Genomic DNA, 20,581 nt, shown 5'->3' on the forward strand with positions numbered 1-20,581 from the left:
TTCATGAAAGATGTAAAAACATGTTCTGTGTTGAGCGTACAGAAGGATGGTGTAGGATGATGTGAAAAGCTGGGGAACAATCATCCGTAAAAGACAGGGAAGAAGGGGAAAAAGGTGGGAGAAGGAGGGAAGAGAGGGAAGGAAAAAGGGAAGAGAGAGAAGGTAGGAGGAGGTTCAAATCCTGTCCAAAGCCATCAGACGTCTGACCTCTGACCTCCTAAAAGATGACAAAGATGAGAAAACATCCACAGCCGTTCTCTTCTTTTATTTTGTAACATTTTATTTTGCAATTAGTGGCTTTAAAAACAGCTGTGAGGTTTGATACAAAGACCTTCATCACGTCATCGGTAGATAAAACGTAATAAAACATCAACAGGTTGTTCATGTCTTCACTGCAGCTCTGTGTCTGGCTGTCTGAGGACAGAAGGACGTCTCAGTGCTGTCTGTCCGTCTGTTCAGGCGTCCTCGGGACAGTAGTGAGAGGACGAGAGCCACTTCACAGGGCCGTCCCTGAAAACACACACAACTCACTGAGCTCATACTACACACCGTTTTATGTGATGTGAGTAGAATTAGATGAAGTTAAAATCTGATTTATTGTCTACGTCCTCCACATCTCCCTCTCCTCCATCTGTGTCTTTCCTGTCCTCCCTCCTTCCTTTTCTCTGTCCCTTCAAAATAAACCTGAGTGTCTCCTCCCACCAGCCCTCCTCTGACTGTTGGGGACGTTGAATAAAGAGACATAATTCAATACGTGTCTCCATGTTGGACAGCAGGTGTGTTTGTACCTGTGGTATTTCTGTCCCTTCCTCCTCTGGTACTCTCTCTCATCCACCGTCCACACAGCTCCTTTTCCTCCCTCCACTCGCACAAAACACTTGTGAAGGCTGAGGTTGTGACGCACTGCATTCTGGGTGGAAGATACAGGTACAGGAACATTATACTGGCATGGCAGCGAGGTGAAAATTTGATGATTTAAGTTAACCTGTGTGTGATATTAACGTGTCGGAGTTCAAACCTTCCAGGTAGCCGTGTTGTGTCTGAAGTAGAAGAACATGGTGGTGAACCAGTTGTAGATCTCGTTCAGGGTGCGCTGTTTGTCCGGAGACTCCAGGATCGACTTCAGACGGTTAGACACAACGTGAAGACAACATCCAACACATTAGTTTAGAGAACACAGTCTGAATCTGTTTGTGAACCTGGTGTTGAGCTGTGGGATTCATATACACCTGTCTCACAATCACAGTATTACAGTTTTTCTGAATCACTAAAACACTGAACAACGTTCTCTGAACCAAACACTCAGCAGCCTGAACACATTAATTGAGTCACACACTCTTTTGGCAAAACCGTAAACAATATTCACAAAGTTAAAGACAGTTAACAGATCTCACTGACTCTTTTTGCAAAACTCTAAACACATTCTCACTCACTAAAACATGTTTTTCACTGTGATGTACTTGTAATGCATAATAGTGACCACAGGTAGCAAAAACTGAACACAATTAAAGCACAAGTGTCAGAGCTTAAACACAATGACTCAAAATTGATAACACGTATTGCAAATGATGTGACTGAACCAATATAAGCCGGTTCAGAGTGTAAAGGCTGTTGACAGAAGCTATCGGAGAGACACAGGAAGAGTGAGTCATTGTAAGAGGTGGTGCAGGTGGAGGAAGAGGAGGAGGTGAGGAAGAGCAAGACAAAAAAAAGCAATTTGTGATGAAATCTGAGCTGCTGTAACAAACCATGTTGTTGTTCATGGAAAGACGATGAGGGAAGTAAGACAAAGAATAAAGGTCAACATCAGCATATTCTCTGTGTCCCCCATCATCCAGAGATTGAGAGAAGAGAACATGTAAACATTTCTTCTATTATTGAAAGTTTTCAGTACTAGTGTAGATACAGATGTTTCAGTAAATCATTTTGTCAATATAAAGGAGACTGGGGGAAAGTCCATCAGTATTTCTATGGTACTGAATGTAGATTTTTGTTCCTGCATGTTTACTTTTTGTGGAATTGATAGATTCTACTTTACATTTAGTCCTTTTCCACAACTTTAATCATTATTGTACGAACATGCTGTATCCACAGAGTTATGAATTTATTTAAATACGTTGAAAAATAAGGAGCTGCAAAGATGAATTTTTGATGGTTGTTTCTGTAAAAGAGTGTGAAACAGTTTAAAAAAGTGTGAAACTGTGTTAAACTTTGTAAAAGAGTGTGAAACCATGTAAAAGGGTGAGGAACAGTGTGAAAGAGTGTAAACGAGTGTAAAAGAGAGTGAAAGAGTGTAAAAGAGTGTGAAAGGGTGTGAAACAGTGTAAAAGAGTGTGAAAGTGTCAGGATTTCCTGCCTGTGTCTCTTTTGTCTGTCATGTGTTCTTGTGTTGGTCTGTGTCTGGAGGGCGTGGACTTGTTCACTGCTCACCTCCAGGCATCTCCCACTATCACCTGATCAGGTTTGCACAGCTGTCTCTGGTTCCAGTAGTCACCACCTGGAAGTATATGAACCACGGTCCTGCACTCCACCTGCGTGTCAGTCCATCCACTAACCTCACCTGGTTCTACTCTGCAGTGATATAAGTCAGTTTGCATATGTTTAAAATTCCGGTTATTGTGATCCTGTGATCTTGTTGTGATCATGTGATCCTGTGATCTTGTTGTTATCTTGTTGTGATCCTGTGATCCTGTGATCTTGTTGTAATCCTGTGATCCTGTTGTGATCCTGTGATCTTGTTGTGATCTTGTTGTGATCTTGTTGTGATCCTCTGATCTTGTTGTGATCTTGTTGTGATCGTCTTGTGATCATGTGATCCTGTGATCTTGTTGTTATCTTGTTGTGATCCTGTGATCTTGTTGTGATCTTGTTGTGATCTTGTTGTGATCCTGTGATCTTGTTGTGATCTTGTTGTGATCATGTAATCCTGTGATCTTGTTGTTATATTGTTGTGATCCTATTGTGATCTTGTTGTGATCTTGTTGTGATCCTGTGATCTGGTTGTGATCTTGTGATCTTGTGATCCTGTTGTGATCCTGTGATCTTGTTGTGGTCTTGTGATCTTGTTGTGATCCTGTGATCTTGTTGTGATCTTGTTGTGATCCTGTGATATTGTTGTGATCTTGTGATCCTGTGATATTGTTGTGATCATGTAATCCTGTGATCTTGTTGTTATCTTGTTGTGATCCTATTGTGATCTTGTGATCTTGTTGCGATCCTGTGATCTTGTTGTGATCTTGTGATCCTGTGATCTTGTTGTGATCCTGTGATTTTGTTGTGATCCTGTGATCTTGTTGTGATCCTGTGATCCTGTAATCTTGTTGTCATCCTGTTGTGATCCTGTGATCTTGTTGTGGTCCTGTGATCTTGTTGTGATCCTGTGATCTTGTTGTGATCTGTGATCCTGTTGTGATCCTGTGATCTTGTTGTGATATTGTTGTGATCCTGTGATTTTGTTGTGGTATTGTTGTGATCATGTGATCTTGTTGTGATCCTGTGATCTTGTTGTGATCTTGTTGTGATCTGGTTGTGATCATGTGATCCTGTTGTGATCCTGTGATCTGGTTGTGATCTTGTTGTGATCGTGTGATCTTGTTGTGATCTGGTTGTGATCTTGTTGTGATCCTGTGATCTGGTTGTGATCTTGTGATCCTGTGATCTTGTTGTGATCCTGTGATCTTGTTGTGATCCTGTGTCAGTCCACAGGCGCCACACAGTCGATCCTGCCTGATGTGCTGTTTCGGTTCAAGGGGAACCATACAGCCCAGCCGGCCTGATATCCTGTGTTTTGGGAAATAAATATCCTTACCTGAAGTCCTGCTGTTGTCCGTCCTGCATTTGGGTTGGCTTACGCCACATGTTGTGACAGAAAGAGTTTTTCATCAGTGTGGAAGGATGTAAATAAGTGTGAAAGAGTCTTAAAGAGTGTGAAACAGTGTGAAAGAGTGTAGGAGAGTGTAAAAGAGCTTGAAAGAGAGTGGAAGAGTGGAAGAAAGTGTGAAAGTGTAAAAGAAAGTGGAAGAGTTTAAAAGAGTGTCAACGAGTGTGAAACAGTGCAGAAGAGTGTATAATAGTGCAGTGTATAAAAGTTTGAAAGAGTGAATTGATTTCTGGTGGCACCAGTGACAGTCAAAGCTTTCAGACTTCACCGATGACTGAACCTGGCTGAACAAACTCACCCATCTTATCAGGAAGGCATAGGTGTACGGAGGTCTGATGTTGTTTAACTTGTAACAGTCAATACTTGGACCCAGATCTGAAAAAACAGAAGATTACACTGTCATCAAACATGGAGGATCTGCATCATGTATGTATGCAGCTGTCTGCAAACACCTCAGGGAAGGTATGCTATATGGAGAGGTTGACACTGCACAACAACAAAGAGAGGAACACAACTACACAACAATAAAGAGAGGAACACAACAACACAACAATAAAAAGAGGAACAAAACAACAACACAACAATTCAACAACTAAACAAAACAACAATTCAAAAACTAAACACCACAACAACTCAACAATTCAACAATTAAACAACACAACAATTCCACAACTCAAAAACACAACAATTTAATAACTAAACAACACAACAACTAAACAAAATAACAAAACAATTCAATAAATAAACAACACAACAACAAAACAATTCAACAACACTACAACTAAAAAGTACTACAACTAAACAACTAAACAACAGTACAACACAACAACAGTACAACACAACAATTCAACAATACAGCTATTCAACAACTAAACAACACAACATTTCAACAACTAAACAGCACAACAATTCTACAACATTATTACATTATAACACAACAACTAAATACAACAATTCAACAACTAAACAGCACAACAATTCCACAACTAAAGAATGCTACAACACAACAACTAAACAACAGAACAACTAAACAACACAACAATTCTACAAAATTACAATGCAACAACTAAAATACACAACAATTCAACAACTAAAAAGCACAACAATTCCACAACTAAAGAATACTACAACACAACAACTAAACATAACAACAATTCAACAATTAAACAACACAACAATCCAACAACTAAACAGCACAACAATTCCACGACTAAAGAATACTACAACACAACAACTAAACAACACAACAACTAAAATACACAACAATTCAACAACTAAACAACATTACAACTAAACAATGCAACAATTCAACAACTAAACAACACAACAATTCTACAAGATTACAACGCAACAACTAAAATACGCAACAATTCATCAACTTAACAACAAAACAATTCAACAACTAAACAACACAAAAATTCAACAACTAAACACATTTCAACAACTAAACAACACAACAACTAAACAACACAACAAATAAATAACACAACAATTCAACAACTAAAGAATACTACAACACAATGACTAAACACGACAGTTCAACAACATTAAAACACAACAACTAAACAAAACAACACATCAACTAAACAACACTACAATTCAACAACTAAACTAAATTACAACTAAACAACACAACAATTCAACAACTAAGCAACACAACAACACAACAAATAAACAACACAAAAATGCAACAACATTACGACATTACAACACAACAACTAAACAAAACAACACAACAACTAAACAACACTACAATTCAACAACTAAATTAAATTACAACTAAACAACACACAAATTCTACGACTAACAACACAACAATTCAACAACTAAACAACACAACAATTCAACAACATTACGACATTACAACACAACAACTAAACAACACTACAATTCAACAACTAAATTAAATTACAACTAAACAACACACAAATTCTACGACTAAACAACACAACAATTCAACAACTAAAAAGCACAACAATTCCACAACTAAAGAATACTACAACACAACTAAACATAACAACAATTCAACAATTCAACAATTAAACAACACAACAATTCAACGACTAAACAGCACAACAATTCCACAACTGAAGAATACTACAACACAACAACTAAAATACACAACAATTCAACAACTAAACAACATAGCTATTCAACAACTAAACAACACAACAATTCAACAACATTACGACATTATAACACAAAATCTAAACATAACAACAATTCAACAATCAAACAACACAACAATTCAACAACTAAACAGCACAACAATTCCACAACTAAAGAATACTACAACACAACAACTAAACACAACAATTCAAGAACATTACAACACAACAACTAAACAAAACAACACATCAACTAAACAACACTACAATTCAACAACTAAACTAAATTACAACTAAACAACACAACAATTCAACAACTAAACAACACAACAATTCAACAACTAAGCAACACAACAACACAACAAATAAACAACACAACAATGCAACAACATTACGATATTACAACACAACAACTAAACAGCACAACAATTCCACAACTAAAGAATACAACAACACAACAACTAGACAACACAACTAAAATACACAACAATTCAACAACTAAACAACATTACAACTAAACAACACAACAATTCAACAACTAAACAGCACAACAATTCCACAACTAAAGAATACTACAACACAACAACTAAACACAACAACACAACAACTAAACACAACAATTCAAGAACATTACAACACAACAACTAAACAAAACAACACATCAACTAAACAACACTACAATTCAACAACTAAACTAAATTACAACTAAACAACACAACAATTCAACAACTAAACAACACAACAATTCAACAACTAAGCAACACAACAACACAACAAATAAACAACACAACAATGCAACAACATTACGATATTACAACACAACAACTAAACAGCACAACAATTCCACAACTAAAGAATACAACAACACAACAACTAGACAACACAACTAAAATACACAACAATTCAACAACTAAACAACATTACAACTAAACAACACAACAATTCAACAACTAAACAACGCAACAAGAAAACAATTCAACAACTAAACAACACAACAAGAAAACAAGAAAACAACACAACAATTAAACCATGCAACAATTCAACACACAACAATTCAACAAATAAACAACACAACAACACAACAAATAAACAACACAATTCAATAACTCAACCACACAGCTGTTAAAAAAACTAAACCAAACAACAATTCCACAACTCAAAAAAACACAACATTTCAACAACTAAACAACAACAATTCCACAACATTACGACATTACAACACAACAACTAAATACAACAATTCAACAACTAAACAACACAACACAACAATTCCACAACTAAAGAATACTACAACACACCAACTAAACAACACTACAATTCAACAACTAAACTAAATTACAACTAAACAACACAACAATTTAACAACTAAGCAACACAACAATTCAACAACATTACGACATTCCAACACAACAACTAAACACAACAATTCAACAACTAAAAAGCACAACAATTCCACAACCAAAGAATACTACAACACAACAACTAAACATAACAACAATTCAACAATTAAACAACAAAACAATTCAACAACTAAACAACACAACAAGAAAACAAGAAAACAAGAAAACAACACAACAATTAAACCATGCAACAATTCAACACACAACAATTTAACAAATAAACAACTCAACAAGAAAACAATTCAACAAATAAACTAAATTACAAATCAACAACGCAACAATTCAACAATTAAACTAAATTACAACTAAACAACACAACAATTCAACAAATAAACAACTCAACAACACAACAATTCAACAAATAAACTAAATTACAACTAAACAACACAACAATTCAACAACTAAACTAAATTACAACTAAGCAACACAACAATTCAACAACTAAGCAACACAACAACACAACAGATAAACAACACAACAATTCAACAACTAAACAACACAAAAAGTATGACATTTACACATTTAATTCACAATATGAGGCCAGTGGTATGTACAAAGTAAACAGTGTTGGAAAAAAAAAAATCAGTCCATCATAGTGATGCACAACAACACAACAATTCAACAACTAAACATTACAACACCACAACTAAACAACACAATTCAACAACTAAACAACATTTCAACAACTAAACAACTAAACAACACAACAACTAAACAACAAAACAATTCAACAAATAAACAACAAAACAATTCAACAAATAAACTAAATTACAACTAAACAACACAACAATTCAACAACTGAACAACACAACAATTCAACAACTAAGCAACACAACAACACAACAAATAAATAACACAACAATTCAACAACTAAACATTACAACACCACAACTAAACAACACAACAATTCAACAACTAAACACAACATTTTAACAACTAAACAATGCAACAATTCAACAACCAAACAACACAACAACAGAACAACTAAACAACACAACAATTCAATAACTCAACCACACAGCTGTTAAAAAACTAAACAACACAACAATTTAACAACTAAACAAAACAACAATTCCACAACTTAAAAAACACAACAACACAAAAATTCAACAACTAAACAACACAACAATTCAACAACTAAACAACATAACAACTAAACAACTAAACAATTCAACAACTAAACAACACAACAATTCAACAAATAAACCACACAACAAGAAAACAACACAACAATTAAACCATGCAACAATTCAACACAACAATTCAACAAATAAACAACTCAACAAGAAAACAATTCAACAACTAAACAACACAACAAGAAAACAACACAACAATTAAACCGTGCAACAATTCAACACACAACAATTCAACAAATAAACAACACAACAATTCAACATGAGCCACAGCTGGTACGAAAAACTCCCTTTTAATTGGATTAGACCTCCAACAGAACCAGACTCAAAGGTGGAAAACATCTGTTAAGAGAACCAGATAGAAACATGATCCAGAAACACCGCCGCCTTCTCTGGACTGAGATCATTGAAGATGGACTGAGGTGAAGTGGAAAACTGTCCTGAGGTCTGATGGATCACAATCTGAGATTCTGTTTGAAAATCATGGATGCTGCATCCTCCAGGTTAAAGAGGAGAGGGACCATCCAGCTTGTTATCAGCTCAGTTCTAAAGCCAGCATCTGTGATGGTACAGGGATGCATTAATGCACATGGCATGGGTAGCTTGAACATCTGGAAGGAAGCATTAATGCTGAATGATATATTCAGGTTTTGGAGCAACATATGCTGCCATCCAGACAACGTCTCTTTCAGGGAAGGTCTTGTTTATTTCAGCAGAACAACGTCCAACCACATTCTGCACGTATTCCAACAGCATGGTTCTCTAGTAGAAGAGTCCGCTGATAAACTGGCCTCCTACAGTCCAGACCTGTCACCCATTGAAAACATCTGGAGCATCAGGACATGAACAATACAACAAAGGAGACCCTGAACTGTTGAGCAGCTGAAATCCTCTATCAGGCAAGAATGGGACCACATTTCACTTTCAAAACTCCACAAACTGGTCTCCTCAGTTCCAAAATGTTTCCAGAGTGTTGTTAAAAGAAGAGCTGATGGAGCACAGTGGTAAACATGACCACAACAGGGTTGTATAAACTTTATCATGGAGGAAGTGTGAATGTTAAAAGTAGAGTTGGGGTCTGCCTCGTGAACCAAAACTGGAGCTGGTTCCACAGGAGAAGGTTCTGAGGATGATGTGGTTCTGAAGATGTTCTGCTTCTGAGGATGTTCTTCTTTATGATGTGATGGTTCATATAAACAATAAAGATGTTGCTGCGTCAGTGCGTTAATGTCCAGTGTTACCTGGCAGAAGATGAGCAGAACCAGCAGCTCTGTAGCTGTGTTGGCTCCACTCCTCCAGATGTTTGATGCTCCATTGTTGCACTCTGTCTCCATCGGTTGCCGCAGGCAGTGCCAGGAACACAGGAAGTCCGTGTGGCCACTGAGGAGCTGCTTTCTGCATGCAGTGATGGAGATGAACATGAACATATTATCTTCAGGGAAAATACCAAAGAAGGAAGAAATGAAGAGTGAAATGAAGAACCTACCAGATCAGAGTATTTACGGTCGGAGAGATGAAGCTGCATCGCAACCAGTTTCTGTTTCTCCAGAATGAGCTGAACAAAAGCATAAAACTGACATCAAATTGTATAAAAGTTCCACAGCTCAGTCATTAGTTACAGATTCACCTGGACAGCAGCTGTGGGACTCACCTGAGTCTCCAGGTACCAAACTGGACCCACCAGGACTCACCTGAGTCTCCAGGTACCGAACTGGACCCACCAGGACTCACCTGAGTCTCCAGGTACCGAACTGGACCCTCAAGGACTCACCTGAGTCTCCAGGTACCGAATTGGACCCTCCAGGACTCACCTGGGTCTCCATGTACTGGACGATGTCCTGCTGGACCCTCCACTGAGCGATGCTCCTGTCTCCATGTCCGTGTTCAGAGTGGAGGTGTCTGCAAGATCAAAGGTTAACAATTTTTTTTAGGTTTACTTGAAACAGTTCAGTGAGAAGTTCTACTATGTTGAGAACAGTTCTGGTTCTAGTTCTGTTTCCCTGCTGGGTCTTTACTCTGACCACAACATTAACTCATTAAAAGTCCTGATGTCCTTAAAAGTATGAACCTACTAATACAATTCAGTTTATGTCAAATCTGCTGTTTGCAGATGATGTGATCCTGTTGGCCTCTTCAGACTCCCAGCATGCACTGGGGCGGTTTGCAGTCCAGTGTGAAGTGGCTGGGATGAGAGTCAACAGATCTGAGGCCGTGGTGCTCTGCTGGAACCTGGTGGATGTTTCCCTCCACGTGGGGACGAGGTTCCTGAACCAGCAAAGGAGTTTCAGTATCTCGGGATCGTGTTCACAGTGAGGTGAGGATGGAGGGTGGAAGGTGGAGGATGGAGGGTTGGAGGATGGAGGGATGCAGGATGGAGGAAGGAGGGTGGAGGGAGTGTGGAGGAAGGAGGAAGGAGGGTGGAGGGAGGGTGGAGGGTAGGAGGGATGGAGAATGGAGGAAGGAGGAAAGATGAAGGAAGAAGGAGGAAAGACGATGGAGTATGGTGGAGGGTTGAGGAAGGAGGATGGAGGGTGGAGGGATGGATGGTGGAGAGAGGAGGATGGAGGATGGAGGGATACAGGATGGAGGGTTGGAGGATGAAGGGTTGGAGGATGGAGGATGGAGGTTGGAGGGATGGAGGGTGGAGGGTGGAGGATGGAGGAATGCAGGATGGAGGAAGGAGGGTGGAGGGTTGAAGGATGGAGGGATGGAGGGTGGCAGAAGGAGGGTGGAGGTTTGAAGGACCCCTCCACCTTCCATCCTCCACCCTCCTTCATCCACCCTCCACCCTCCTTCATCCATCATCCATCCTCCATCTTCTCCCCTCCACCCTCCACCCAGGGACTACGTTGTCGTCATGGTGTCCTCAGTGTCTCCACCGATTTACCAAATCGATTCCATTCAGATTCACAAGGTTTTGATTGGGTTCGATCAATAAAGCCTTCAGTGGACAGGAAGTGATGGTACTCACTTTAAGAAAGCAGAGAAGTCTTCGGTCACGGCGTTACAGCCGGGCCAGCGACACAGCCCGCTGACGAACAGAACCCTCGACCAATCAGAGATGCTGCAGACACACAAACGTCTCAGAGACATGAGGACATTGAAACATACAGACAGCTTGATGTGTTCCACATCTGGTCTGGATTATTTCCAATGTTGCGATTCATCTCCAGATTAAATCACATCAAAAAATGACACTCCATTGATAGAGACTCACAGCTGACTGAGGCTGTGAGGATAGTTTCTAATTCATCGTGTGAGACAGTCACCCATCATGAAGTCGGGCCTCGATGGACGCGTGAAGACCATCTGTCCTCACGGGGAGGAGGGGACGGCTCGGTCTGGGAGAGGACACCCTGGATGGAGGAGACGGCTGAGGAAGATTTCCTCCATCCTCCTCCTCTTTACAGGTGGAGCGGGCTGCTCTACTCTCTGGATGAACTGGTGGCAGATGGAAGTGATGGAGGTTTAAATCCTGTGTGTGCGTTGTGCTGTGTGTTGTGTGTGTGTGTGTGTGTGTGTGTGTGTGTGTGTGTGTGTGTGTGTGTGTGTGTGTGTGTGTGTGTGTGTGTGTGTGTGTGGTGTTGTGTGTGTTGTGTGGTGTTGTGTGTGTTGTGTGGTTTTGTGTGTTGTGTGGTGTTGTGTGTGTGTGTGTGTGTGTGTGTGTGTGTGTGTGTGTGTGTGTTGTGTTCTGTGTGTGTTGTGGTGTGTGGTGTTGTGTGTGTGTTGTGTGTGGTGTTGTGTGTGTTGTGTGGTTTTGTGTGTGTTGTGTGTGGTGTTGTGTGTGTGTTGTGTGTGTTGTGTGTTGTGTGTGTTGTGTTGTGTGGTGTTGTGTGTGTGTTGTGTGTGTTGTGTGTTGTGTGTGTTGTGTGTTGTGTGTTGTGTGTGTTGTGTTGTGTGGTGTTGTGTGTGTTGTGTGTCAGCGTACCGTTTTGTCTCCTGGACTCTGCTTGTGTGACCTTCCAGAGGACTGAAGGTCGCTGCTGCTTCGTTCTCACTTCGTCCATCTTGATCAACACTGGAGGGAAAAACACGTCAACTAACATCGTCTCCTAAAATTAGTGACGCTGTGTAAAATGTAAATAAAAACAAAATGCAGTGATTTTTAAATCTCATAAACTCATATTTAATTATAAATTGATTAAAGATAACATATCAAATGTTGAAACAGATTTTGTTTTGTTCTTTTATTCCATCTTCATAGATTTCGGTCCAGACGTGTTTCTGATCACGTTTCTATCTGGTTTCTTCTTTCGGAGAGTTTTAATCTGCAGCGATGAACAGATGTTCCTCCAGGTGTTTATCATCTTTACATAACTTTTCCATCTTTTGTTGATGCTGTCACAACTTTTTAGAGATGTGTTGCTGCCATCAAATAAAAAATGAGCAGATATTTTTCATAAAACAATGAAATTTCTCATTTTCAACATTTGATATGTTTATAATTAAATATGAGTTTATGGGATTTGCAAATCGTTGCGTTCTGTTTTTATTAACATTTTACATGGCACCACTACTTTTTAGGAAGCGGGGTTGTGTGTATCGGGTGGGACAAACTGCATCAAAATGAAGTCACATGAAGAACGGTTGAACGGGTCAGATGTTCCCGACCCGACCTGACCCGACCCAACCCGACCCGGTCGGCCTGCAGGAAGGTTCTGCTCAGAAATATTCCACAATCATCACAGCTGTGCAGCTTCTTGCTCTGCAACACAATTCACTCTATCTATTGGGACCCTTCATCTTTGAACACACTGTGTACGTATCTGAAAATAACCCCCACACACACACCAACCAATCAGAATCCAGCATTCACTGTAGCCATGGAAACATGAAAGTGGTTGAAAACATTAAATGTGAAGGTTTTCCTGCAGCGGGCTGACTCAGAGAGAGGCTGTGGTTGTTCACAGGTGCAACCATACACACGCACACAACACACGCATGCGCACACATGCATGCGCACACGCACACATGCATGCGCACACATGCATGCATGCACACACACCACACACCCACACACACACTGATAGCATCTCTGAAGCTGCTCTACTTTTGTGCTGCACACCAACACGTCACCTGCACCCACTGAGTCTAAACTCCTCTTACAGTTTTCACTAAAGATCTTTCACTCATATGAAAACAGGCTGAATTTCAATGGATGCTGATGACTCCACAATATATTCAGTAGAAGACACAGTTAGTGATTTAAATGGATCAGGAGTTGAAGTCTGTGGAAGACCGGATCAACAGTAATAGAAAGATGCTAAAGAGCAGAAACTTCAATAATAATAATAAACATTGTTTGGTGTATTTCAGTTTTAAATTATGGTATTTCTCTGAAAATGGTACATTCGGTCAGAGCCGGTCTGTACATTAATAACCGTCCATCCACCCTGACCTCCTCCAGCTGTGTTTTAAAGTGACCTGGAAGTGTTTCCCAACTATCCTGTTTATAAAGTATCCTGAATTCTTCTTCCACTTCTCACACATACATTATTTTTCCAGATGTTATCTGGACCTTCTTATTCTATATTTTGTTGTTGATCAGTTTAATAACTTCTTAAAGCTTCTTAAATCAGTCATTTTCACTTCAGTATGAAATCAAACCTTCGATATTTAATATTCAAGTGTTTAACAGGTGACGTCTCCTCCATCTTGGCTTCAGTTTCTTATTTTAAAAACGTGCTGCTGTGGTCAGAGTTGTTTAGTCATGAAGTCCTCAGAGACTCTAATGAAATATTCTGAGTTGTCTATGACTCAAACATCAGAGCGCTTTCTCTCTCTCACGTCTCTGTCATATCAGAGTCTCCTTCAGGCCGTAGGGAAGCGTGCATCACAACAAACCTGACAGCAGACACCGAGTGTCTCATGCAGATTAACACCCACAGAACAGGAATTGGGTAGAAAGTGAGAGCAGCCATGTTTGTGGCTTCGTCTTTCTTTCTCGCGTCGATGCTACTCAGAAGAGATTCAGAGCTTCTCTCTCTGATGTGATGCCTGACATTTGGTTTGTTTCTGTGAGTCAACATCTGTCTGTATTTCCTGTTTGGATTCAGAGATCAGCCACATTACAGTGTGGAAAGTTGCAGATGCCTCATACTGGTACTACTATCAATGTGTGGGTTTACTATTCAAACTCCAGATCTGAAATCACTCACATCAGTCACATCCATTCTTAAAATAAATCAGGAGAAACTGTAATCTTCAGATCAAACAAGAGTTCAAGGTGTTCAAAGAAAACTAGTTACATTACATTATATAATATATGAAGTGCAAATGAAGATTTTAAATTGAACTTGAAAAAATGATATTAATTAATAACAATGTGCAATTCAGTAAGTTTTTTTTATTTCATTAAAGTAACAAATTTCAATTTATCATATTCATAATAATCTACATAATAATAAACACAAGTAAACCGATTCAACAAACATTGCTGTTTATATTTTATGCATATTTTATGCAGTCTGCTGGATTTTATTTATACATATATTATAGCATATCCTCAGTAATCAATCAATCAATCAATCAATCAATCAATCAATCAATCAATCACTCAATTATCAAATCAAATCTGATTCAGACCAATGTGATGTCATCAGTACAGAAATAATCCATCTTTGTGTGAAGATGGTGTGTGCTTTATGTTAATCGGCTGCAGCTCTCCTGTCTGTATTAATAATCATGTCTTTCAGAAGTTTTATGGTCTCAGCCTTCAGAGCCATCGCTGCAGATCAACACGTCAAATAAAACGAGGAAAAGGAAGTCTGCTGACTCTCTAAAGTTTCTCTGAAGAGATCACGAGATGAGAGCATGAGATCACTGCAACAGAGAAACGTGATCATCACAACAACCTCTCTGGTTATCAGCAGAACACGACAGAACTGTTGTTACATCATGATGTCATCTCATAATAAACCTGGTTAATGCTGTTACATCACCGTGAGGCAGTTTGTATTAAAGTCACTGTTTCAGTTCAGACTCTCAGGATAGAAATATAAATGTTTAGGTCTCTGCCTTCCTCTGATCCTCCAGCTGTTTCCTTCAGGACTCTTCGGTTCCTAACCTATGAGAACTTTTCACACCTGTTTCAGGTCAATAATAAACTCACCTACATTTCAGGAGATAATTTATGAATATTTTATTTCCTGCACTGCTAAGAACATCCAACAACCATAAGAAAAATGAAGATTTTAAATTAAATTGGATAGAGCATGACATCATTAACTTGTCAGGTAAAGGTCCTCAACTCGACTTCTGACGGGTCCTGAGACAAACATTACATCTACGATGACACTTTCTCTTTTGCTGCACATGTCTACAACGGAGGGACTTAATATTTATCTTCTTTTTTAAATTATATTTGTTAACAGTGTTTTACATCACAGCAGGATATCATAACCATCAAATGCATAGTTCATTTATCTGTTTCAAAGTCTGGCAAACTACATCAGGCAGAAAAAACACAGAATATCTTTGAGTGGTTCAGATGTAGCTTGACATCTTTACCATCTTTATCATTCAGTACGTGATGATCTCTGGCGCACTGCGACACAGTAATTAAGAGGAGTAGATAATTAGAAGGTGTGTCACAGCTGACTTCAATCAGCCAATCAGATCAACTCCTCACCTCCTTTAAATCCTCTGTGCTGCAGCATGTTGTCAGTTGAGTGAAGAACCAGCAGACCGACACCATCCAGACTTTAACCAGGAGCAACCTGACAGACTGGTCTGGAGGTTCAGACTCTGATCTCTGAATTTATGGTGTTACAGTCGGCCTCCACCATGATGATGTTAAACAGCTGTGAAGAGGGAACTAATATTATATATAACTCTCCACTGGTATTATGAGAACCGCTGCCCAGTGAAGGAAGAGGTTCAATGATAGAAAACTACTACCTGCATCATATAAACACTGATATTAATTAAATATCAAAGTGGACAAAGAACACTCATCAATACAGTGAAATGAGGAGCTGAACCCACGTTGAGGAGCGAACAGAAGTCAATTATTCACACTTAAAGCTCCCGATGCAACTCATTTATTAACAACGCTGCTGAAGAGGAAAGTGCTGCAAACATCACTGATGTTGTGTGTTAATAAATAAACTGATGTGGTGTTAATAAATAAACTGATATTGTGTTAATAAATAAAGTGATATTAATAAATAAAGTGATGTGGTGTTAATAAATAAAGTGATGTGTGTTAATAAATACATGTATGTGGTGTAAATAAACAGACTGATGTTGTTAATAAATAAACCTTTGTGTGTTGATAAATAAACTGATGTTGTGGTGTTAATAAATAAACTGATGTTGTATTGATAAATAAACGTATGTGGTGTTAATAAACAGACTGATGTTGTTAATAAATAAACTGATGTTGCTGTTTTAAAAAAATAAACTGATGTGGTGTTAATAAATAAACCTTTGTGCATTGATAAATAAACTGATGTTGCTGTTTTAAAAAATAAACTGATATTGTGTGTCAATAAATAAAGTAATGTTGTGGTGTTAATAAATAAATGATGTTGGTTTAATAAATAAACTGATGTTGTGTTAATAAATAAACTGATGTTGCTGCTTTAAAAAATAAACTGATGTTGTGGTGTTAATAAATAAACTGCATCTGGAGCTTTGAGTGTGAATAATCTACTTTCCAATCATGAATTAAATGAACTCAGCTACTGTGTGTAATCTGTTTTAACCTTTAGTTTGTAGATGACACAGAGTCACTCTGTGGTCTCACAGCTGCTGGATTACTGAACCAGATGAGGAGAAGAAAACAGTTTTCGATTGTTTCCTCTGTACGTGTCATTTAATTACAATTTATTGGTAGTCAACCTGATGGTCTTTTATATTTCATGTCTGATATCGGCTGCTGCATCATGACGCTCCAACTGACTGATTCACTTCCAGTTGAATAGACAAGAGTCAGCTTTATGTTTATATCATTAACTCAATCAGAAGCTTGTTTTAATTATTTATGTAAGTGGGATTAAATACGTAGAATATCTACCAAACCTGTTTCAGGGGTTTTGGATCTGTTCATGTGTCTCTGAACACTAAAGGTTTGAAAACAACCCTCCATCAGCTGCAGTTCAACCTGGTCTGAGCTGAAGTTCACTGAAACACTCCTCGTTGCATTGTTCCAGCTCAGTGTAGCTGAGTTCAAGTTGATCCAAGAAAATAATAAACTGGTGTAAGCAGGTAAAAGCTCTCCTTGCAGCTCATCTGGATGTTTTGTTTTCAGACTGATGTTAAAAACTGAACGTCCTCATGCAGTGACTCCCCCCAAACAACAGGCCTCATTCTTCTCCTGATTCATGAACGGCTCTAAGGCTCTAAACCTGCTTCCTGTTCATCATCAAAACACTCCGGATCAAACAAAAGGTTTCTGTGGACTGAAGCTGAACCGGTTGCAGCTTCATCTTGTTACTATGGCAACGACACATACATATCTCTGTATCCATCTGATCTGAGGTCCGTCATGTTTTCACATTTACCTCATCTTCCTCATCTACATGACAGATGTGAACATGTCAACGTCTTCTCTGCTCTGAGTGGGACTCTAAATACTGATGGGAACGTCTGAGTCATGAGGTGCATGGAGGCACTGTGTGTGTGTGTGTGTGTGTGTGTGTGTGTGTGTGTGTGTGTGTGTGTGTGTGTGTGTGTGTGTGTGTGTGTTTGTGTAAGTGTGTGTAAGTGTGTGTGTAAGTGTGTGTGTTTGTTTGTTTGTGTGTGTGTGTGTCTCTGTGTGTGTGCATGTGTGTGTCTGTGTGTTTCTGTGTGTAAGTGTGTGTGTCTGTGTGTGTGTGTGTGTGTCTGTGTGTGTGTGTGTGTGTGTGTGTGTGTGTGTGTGTGTCTGTGTGTTTCTGTGTGTAAGTGTGTGTGTTTGTTTGTGTGTGTGTGTCTGTGTGTGTATGTGTGTGTGTGTGTGTGTGTGTGTCTGTGTGTCTGTGTGTGTGTGTGTGTGTGTGTGTGTGTGTGTGTGTGTGTGTGTGTGTGTCTATGTGTGTGTGTGTGTGTGTGTGTGTGTGTGTGTGTGTGTGTGTGTGTGTGTGTGTGTGTGTGTGGGCATTTCATCTTCACAGTAGAAGAACAAGACGTTAAACCTTAAAGTTGATCTGTTCCAGAGAGAACCGAGGAACCAGAGAAGGAGAACCAGAGTTCTTCAGAACTCTACTGTATATGTGTATATAATGTGTTCCACATGAATATATGAAGCTGCAGCTCATAAATATCACAAATAATTTGACAAGCCAGAACTTTGTGTCTTTCAACACAACTGAACCGATTTCAGAGATTGATACCAAGATATTAATATCAAAATGTTTTCTTTCACTGTTTAAAACCATGTAATCTAATAAATACATACGTGATATGAAACTGAATTTAAGTTAATCTGAATGTCTTCACTGCATGAGTCTGTCACTTCACCATCAAATGAAGATTTAACATTTAGTTTAACATTTAGTTAAATGATGAACAGACTTCATAATATTCTCATGGATCCATCTGAGGGCTCTGAACCACATGTTGAGAACCACACAGACATATATATTATAAACGAAGAGCCTGATGCTGCAGCTGGAGGAAATTAAACTGATATAATATTAATATTAATATTAATATTAATATTAATATTAATATTAATATTAATATTAATACATCCGAAAAATTATTTGGTGGGTGAGTTTCAATTAAAGCAGCAGAATAAAATAGATTTAATTTTGTATTTAATGGGATCTCCTAAATTCATTACAGTTTGACGTAGAACCAAGGAACCACAACCAAACACGACCCCAACACCTCTCCTTATCATATATTTACGCACACATATATATATATATATTTATATTATATTTTTTATATATTATATTTTATATTATATTAATATATATATATATATTAGTCATCTTGCACATGAATAAAAACTTTAATTTCCCTGAACCGAGTTTGTAGATCCACATCAGCTGATTTTAGAAAAGTTTTATCATTTTAGGGAATAGATATGAACATTTTTAAAATTGACTGGTTGATATCTGCAGCTGAGATTTTATCTAAATTCTTTAAATATTTAAATATTCTTTATTTGAAGTGTTACATTTATTTGAGGTGTTCAGAGAGTCCTCGACGACCGTCTGAAGAATGTAAAGATCAGCAGCACCAAACGGCCTGCTGAACCCTCCGAGAGCTTCGAGGTTTCTTCTGACAACTTGCTGATGGTTTGAAATGTCCGGACCGTCACCAACTGCTCTGATGTCTCTGCAGATATTTTTAAAGTGTATATTGGTGTGTGCAGCCCCGTTAGACGATATGAAGTGTGGTGAGATGGTTCTTACCGTCGCTCCGGCTCGCCTCAGTCTTCCTCTTTCAGGTTCTTCGAGGGAGAAACTGTGAAAAGCCTCTGAGGGGGAGTTATTCCACAGGAAATATGAAACTTCAAGAACACAGACGTCACTCTGAAGAATAAAAATCTGGAAACACAAGAAAACAGTGAAATAAAAATGAAATAGAAAGAGAGCGGCTTTATTTCACAATAAAATGTGAAGCATGTATCATGTGTGCTGCGGTTATAAATTTAATTTAGATGTTTAACAAATCATTTTTTTAAATGTTGTTTAACAGTTTGTGGTGTTGATGTTCTGTCGTCAGAATAAAAAGATTCTCATTCATCACTCACCTGCTGCCAGTCTGAGACAAAGAGGCCACAATGGAGCGGTGAGCTACAGTATTTATACCGACAGCAGAAACTCCTCAGCAAATCACAACTCACCTAGAGACTGACATTAAAACAGGCTTTTGCTCTCCTATTTTTACAACATACAAAAAAATACCTTGGTCATTGCTGGAGTACCAGGGACACCGAGCTCCTGTTAGGGTACAAGGGGCACCGAGCTCCTGTTAGGGTACCAGGGACACCGAGCTCCTGTTAGGGTACCAGGGGCACCGAGCTCCTGTTAGGGTACCAGGGACACCGAGCTCCTGTTAGGGTACCAGGGACACCGAGCTCCTGTTAGGGTACCAGGGACACCGAGCTCCTGTTAGGGTACC

The 20,581-nt window shown here is 38.8% G+C and overlaps 1 protein-coding gene across 1 annotated transcript; it reads right to left on the bottom strand.

Moving 5' to 3' along the window:
- Nucleotides 1-282: 282 nt before the first annotated feature.
- On the bottom strand, nucleotides 283-19,990 carry foxp3b (forkhead box P3b). The gene is made up of 11 exons (XM_069139249.1): nucleotides 19,870-19,990; nucleotides 12,450-12,539; nucleotides 11,791-11,962; nucleotides 11,493-11,585; nucleotides 10,333-10,420; nucleotides 10,008-10,076; nucleotides 9,763-9,916; nucleotides 4,179-4,255; nucleotides 1,019-1,120; nucleotides 789-910; nucleotides 283-510 (listed from the first exon to the last, which is right to left on the bottom strand). The coding sequence occupies exons 2-11, from the start codon at nucleotides 12,526-12,528 to the stop codon at nucleotides 456-458; spliced, it is 1,011 nt and encodes a 336-aa protein (XP_068995350.1). The 5' UTR covers nucleotides 12,529-12,539; nucleotides 19,870-19,990; the 3' UTR covers nucleotides 283-455.
- Nucleotides 19,991-20,581: the final 591 nt, after the last annotated feature.

Source organism: Embiotoca jacksoni, unplaced genomic scaffold (genome assembly GCF_022577435.1).
Source record: "Embiotoca jacksoni isolate LCO1_2020_lvr unplaced genomic scaffold, fEmbJac1.0.p SCAF_80, whole genome shotgun sequence".
Classification (NCBI taxonomy): Eukaryota; Metazoa; Chordata; class Actinopteri; family Embiotocidae; genus Embiotoca; species Embiotoca jacksoni.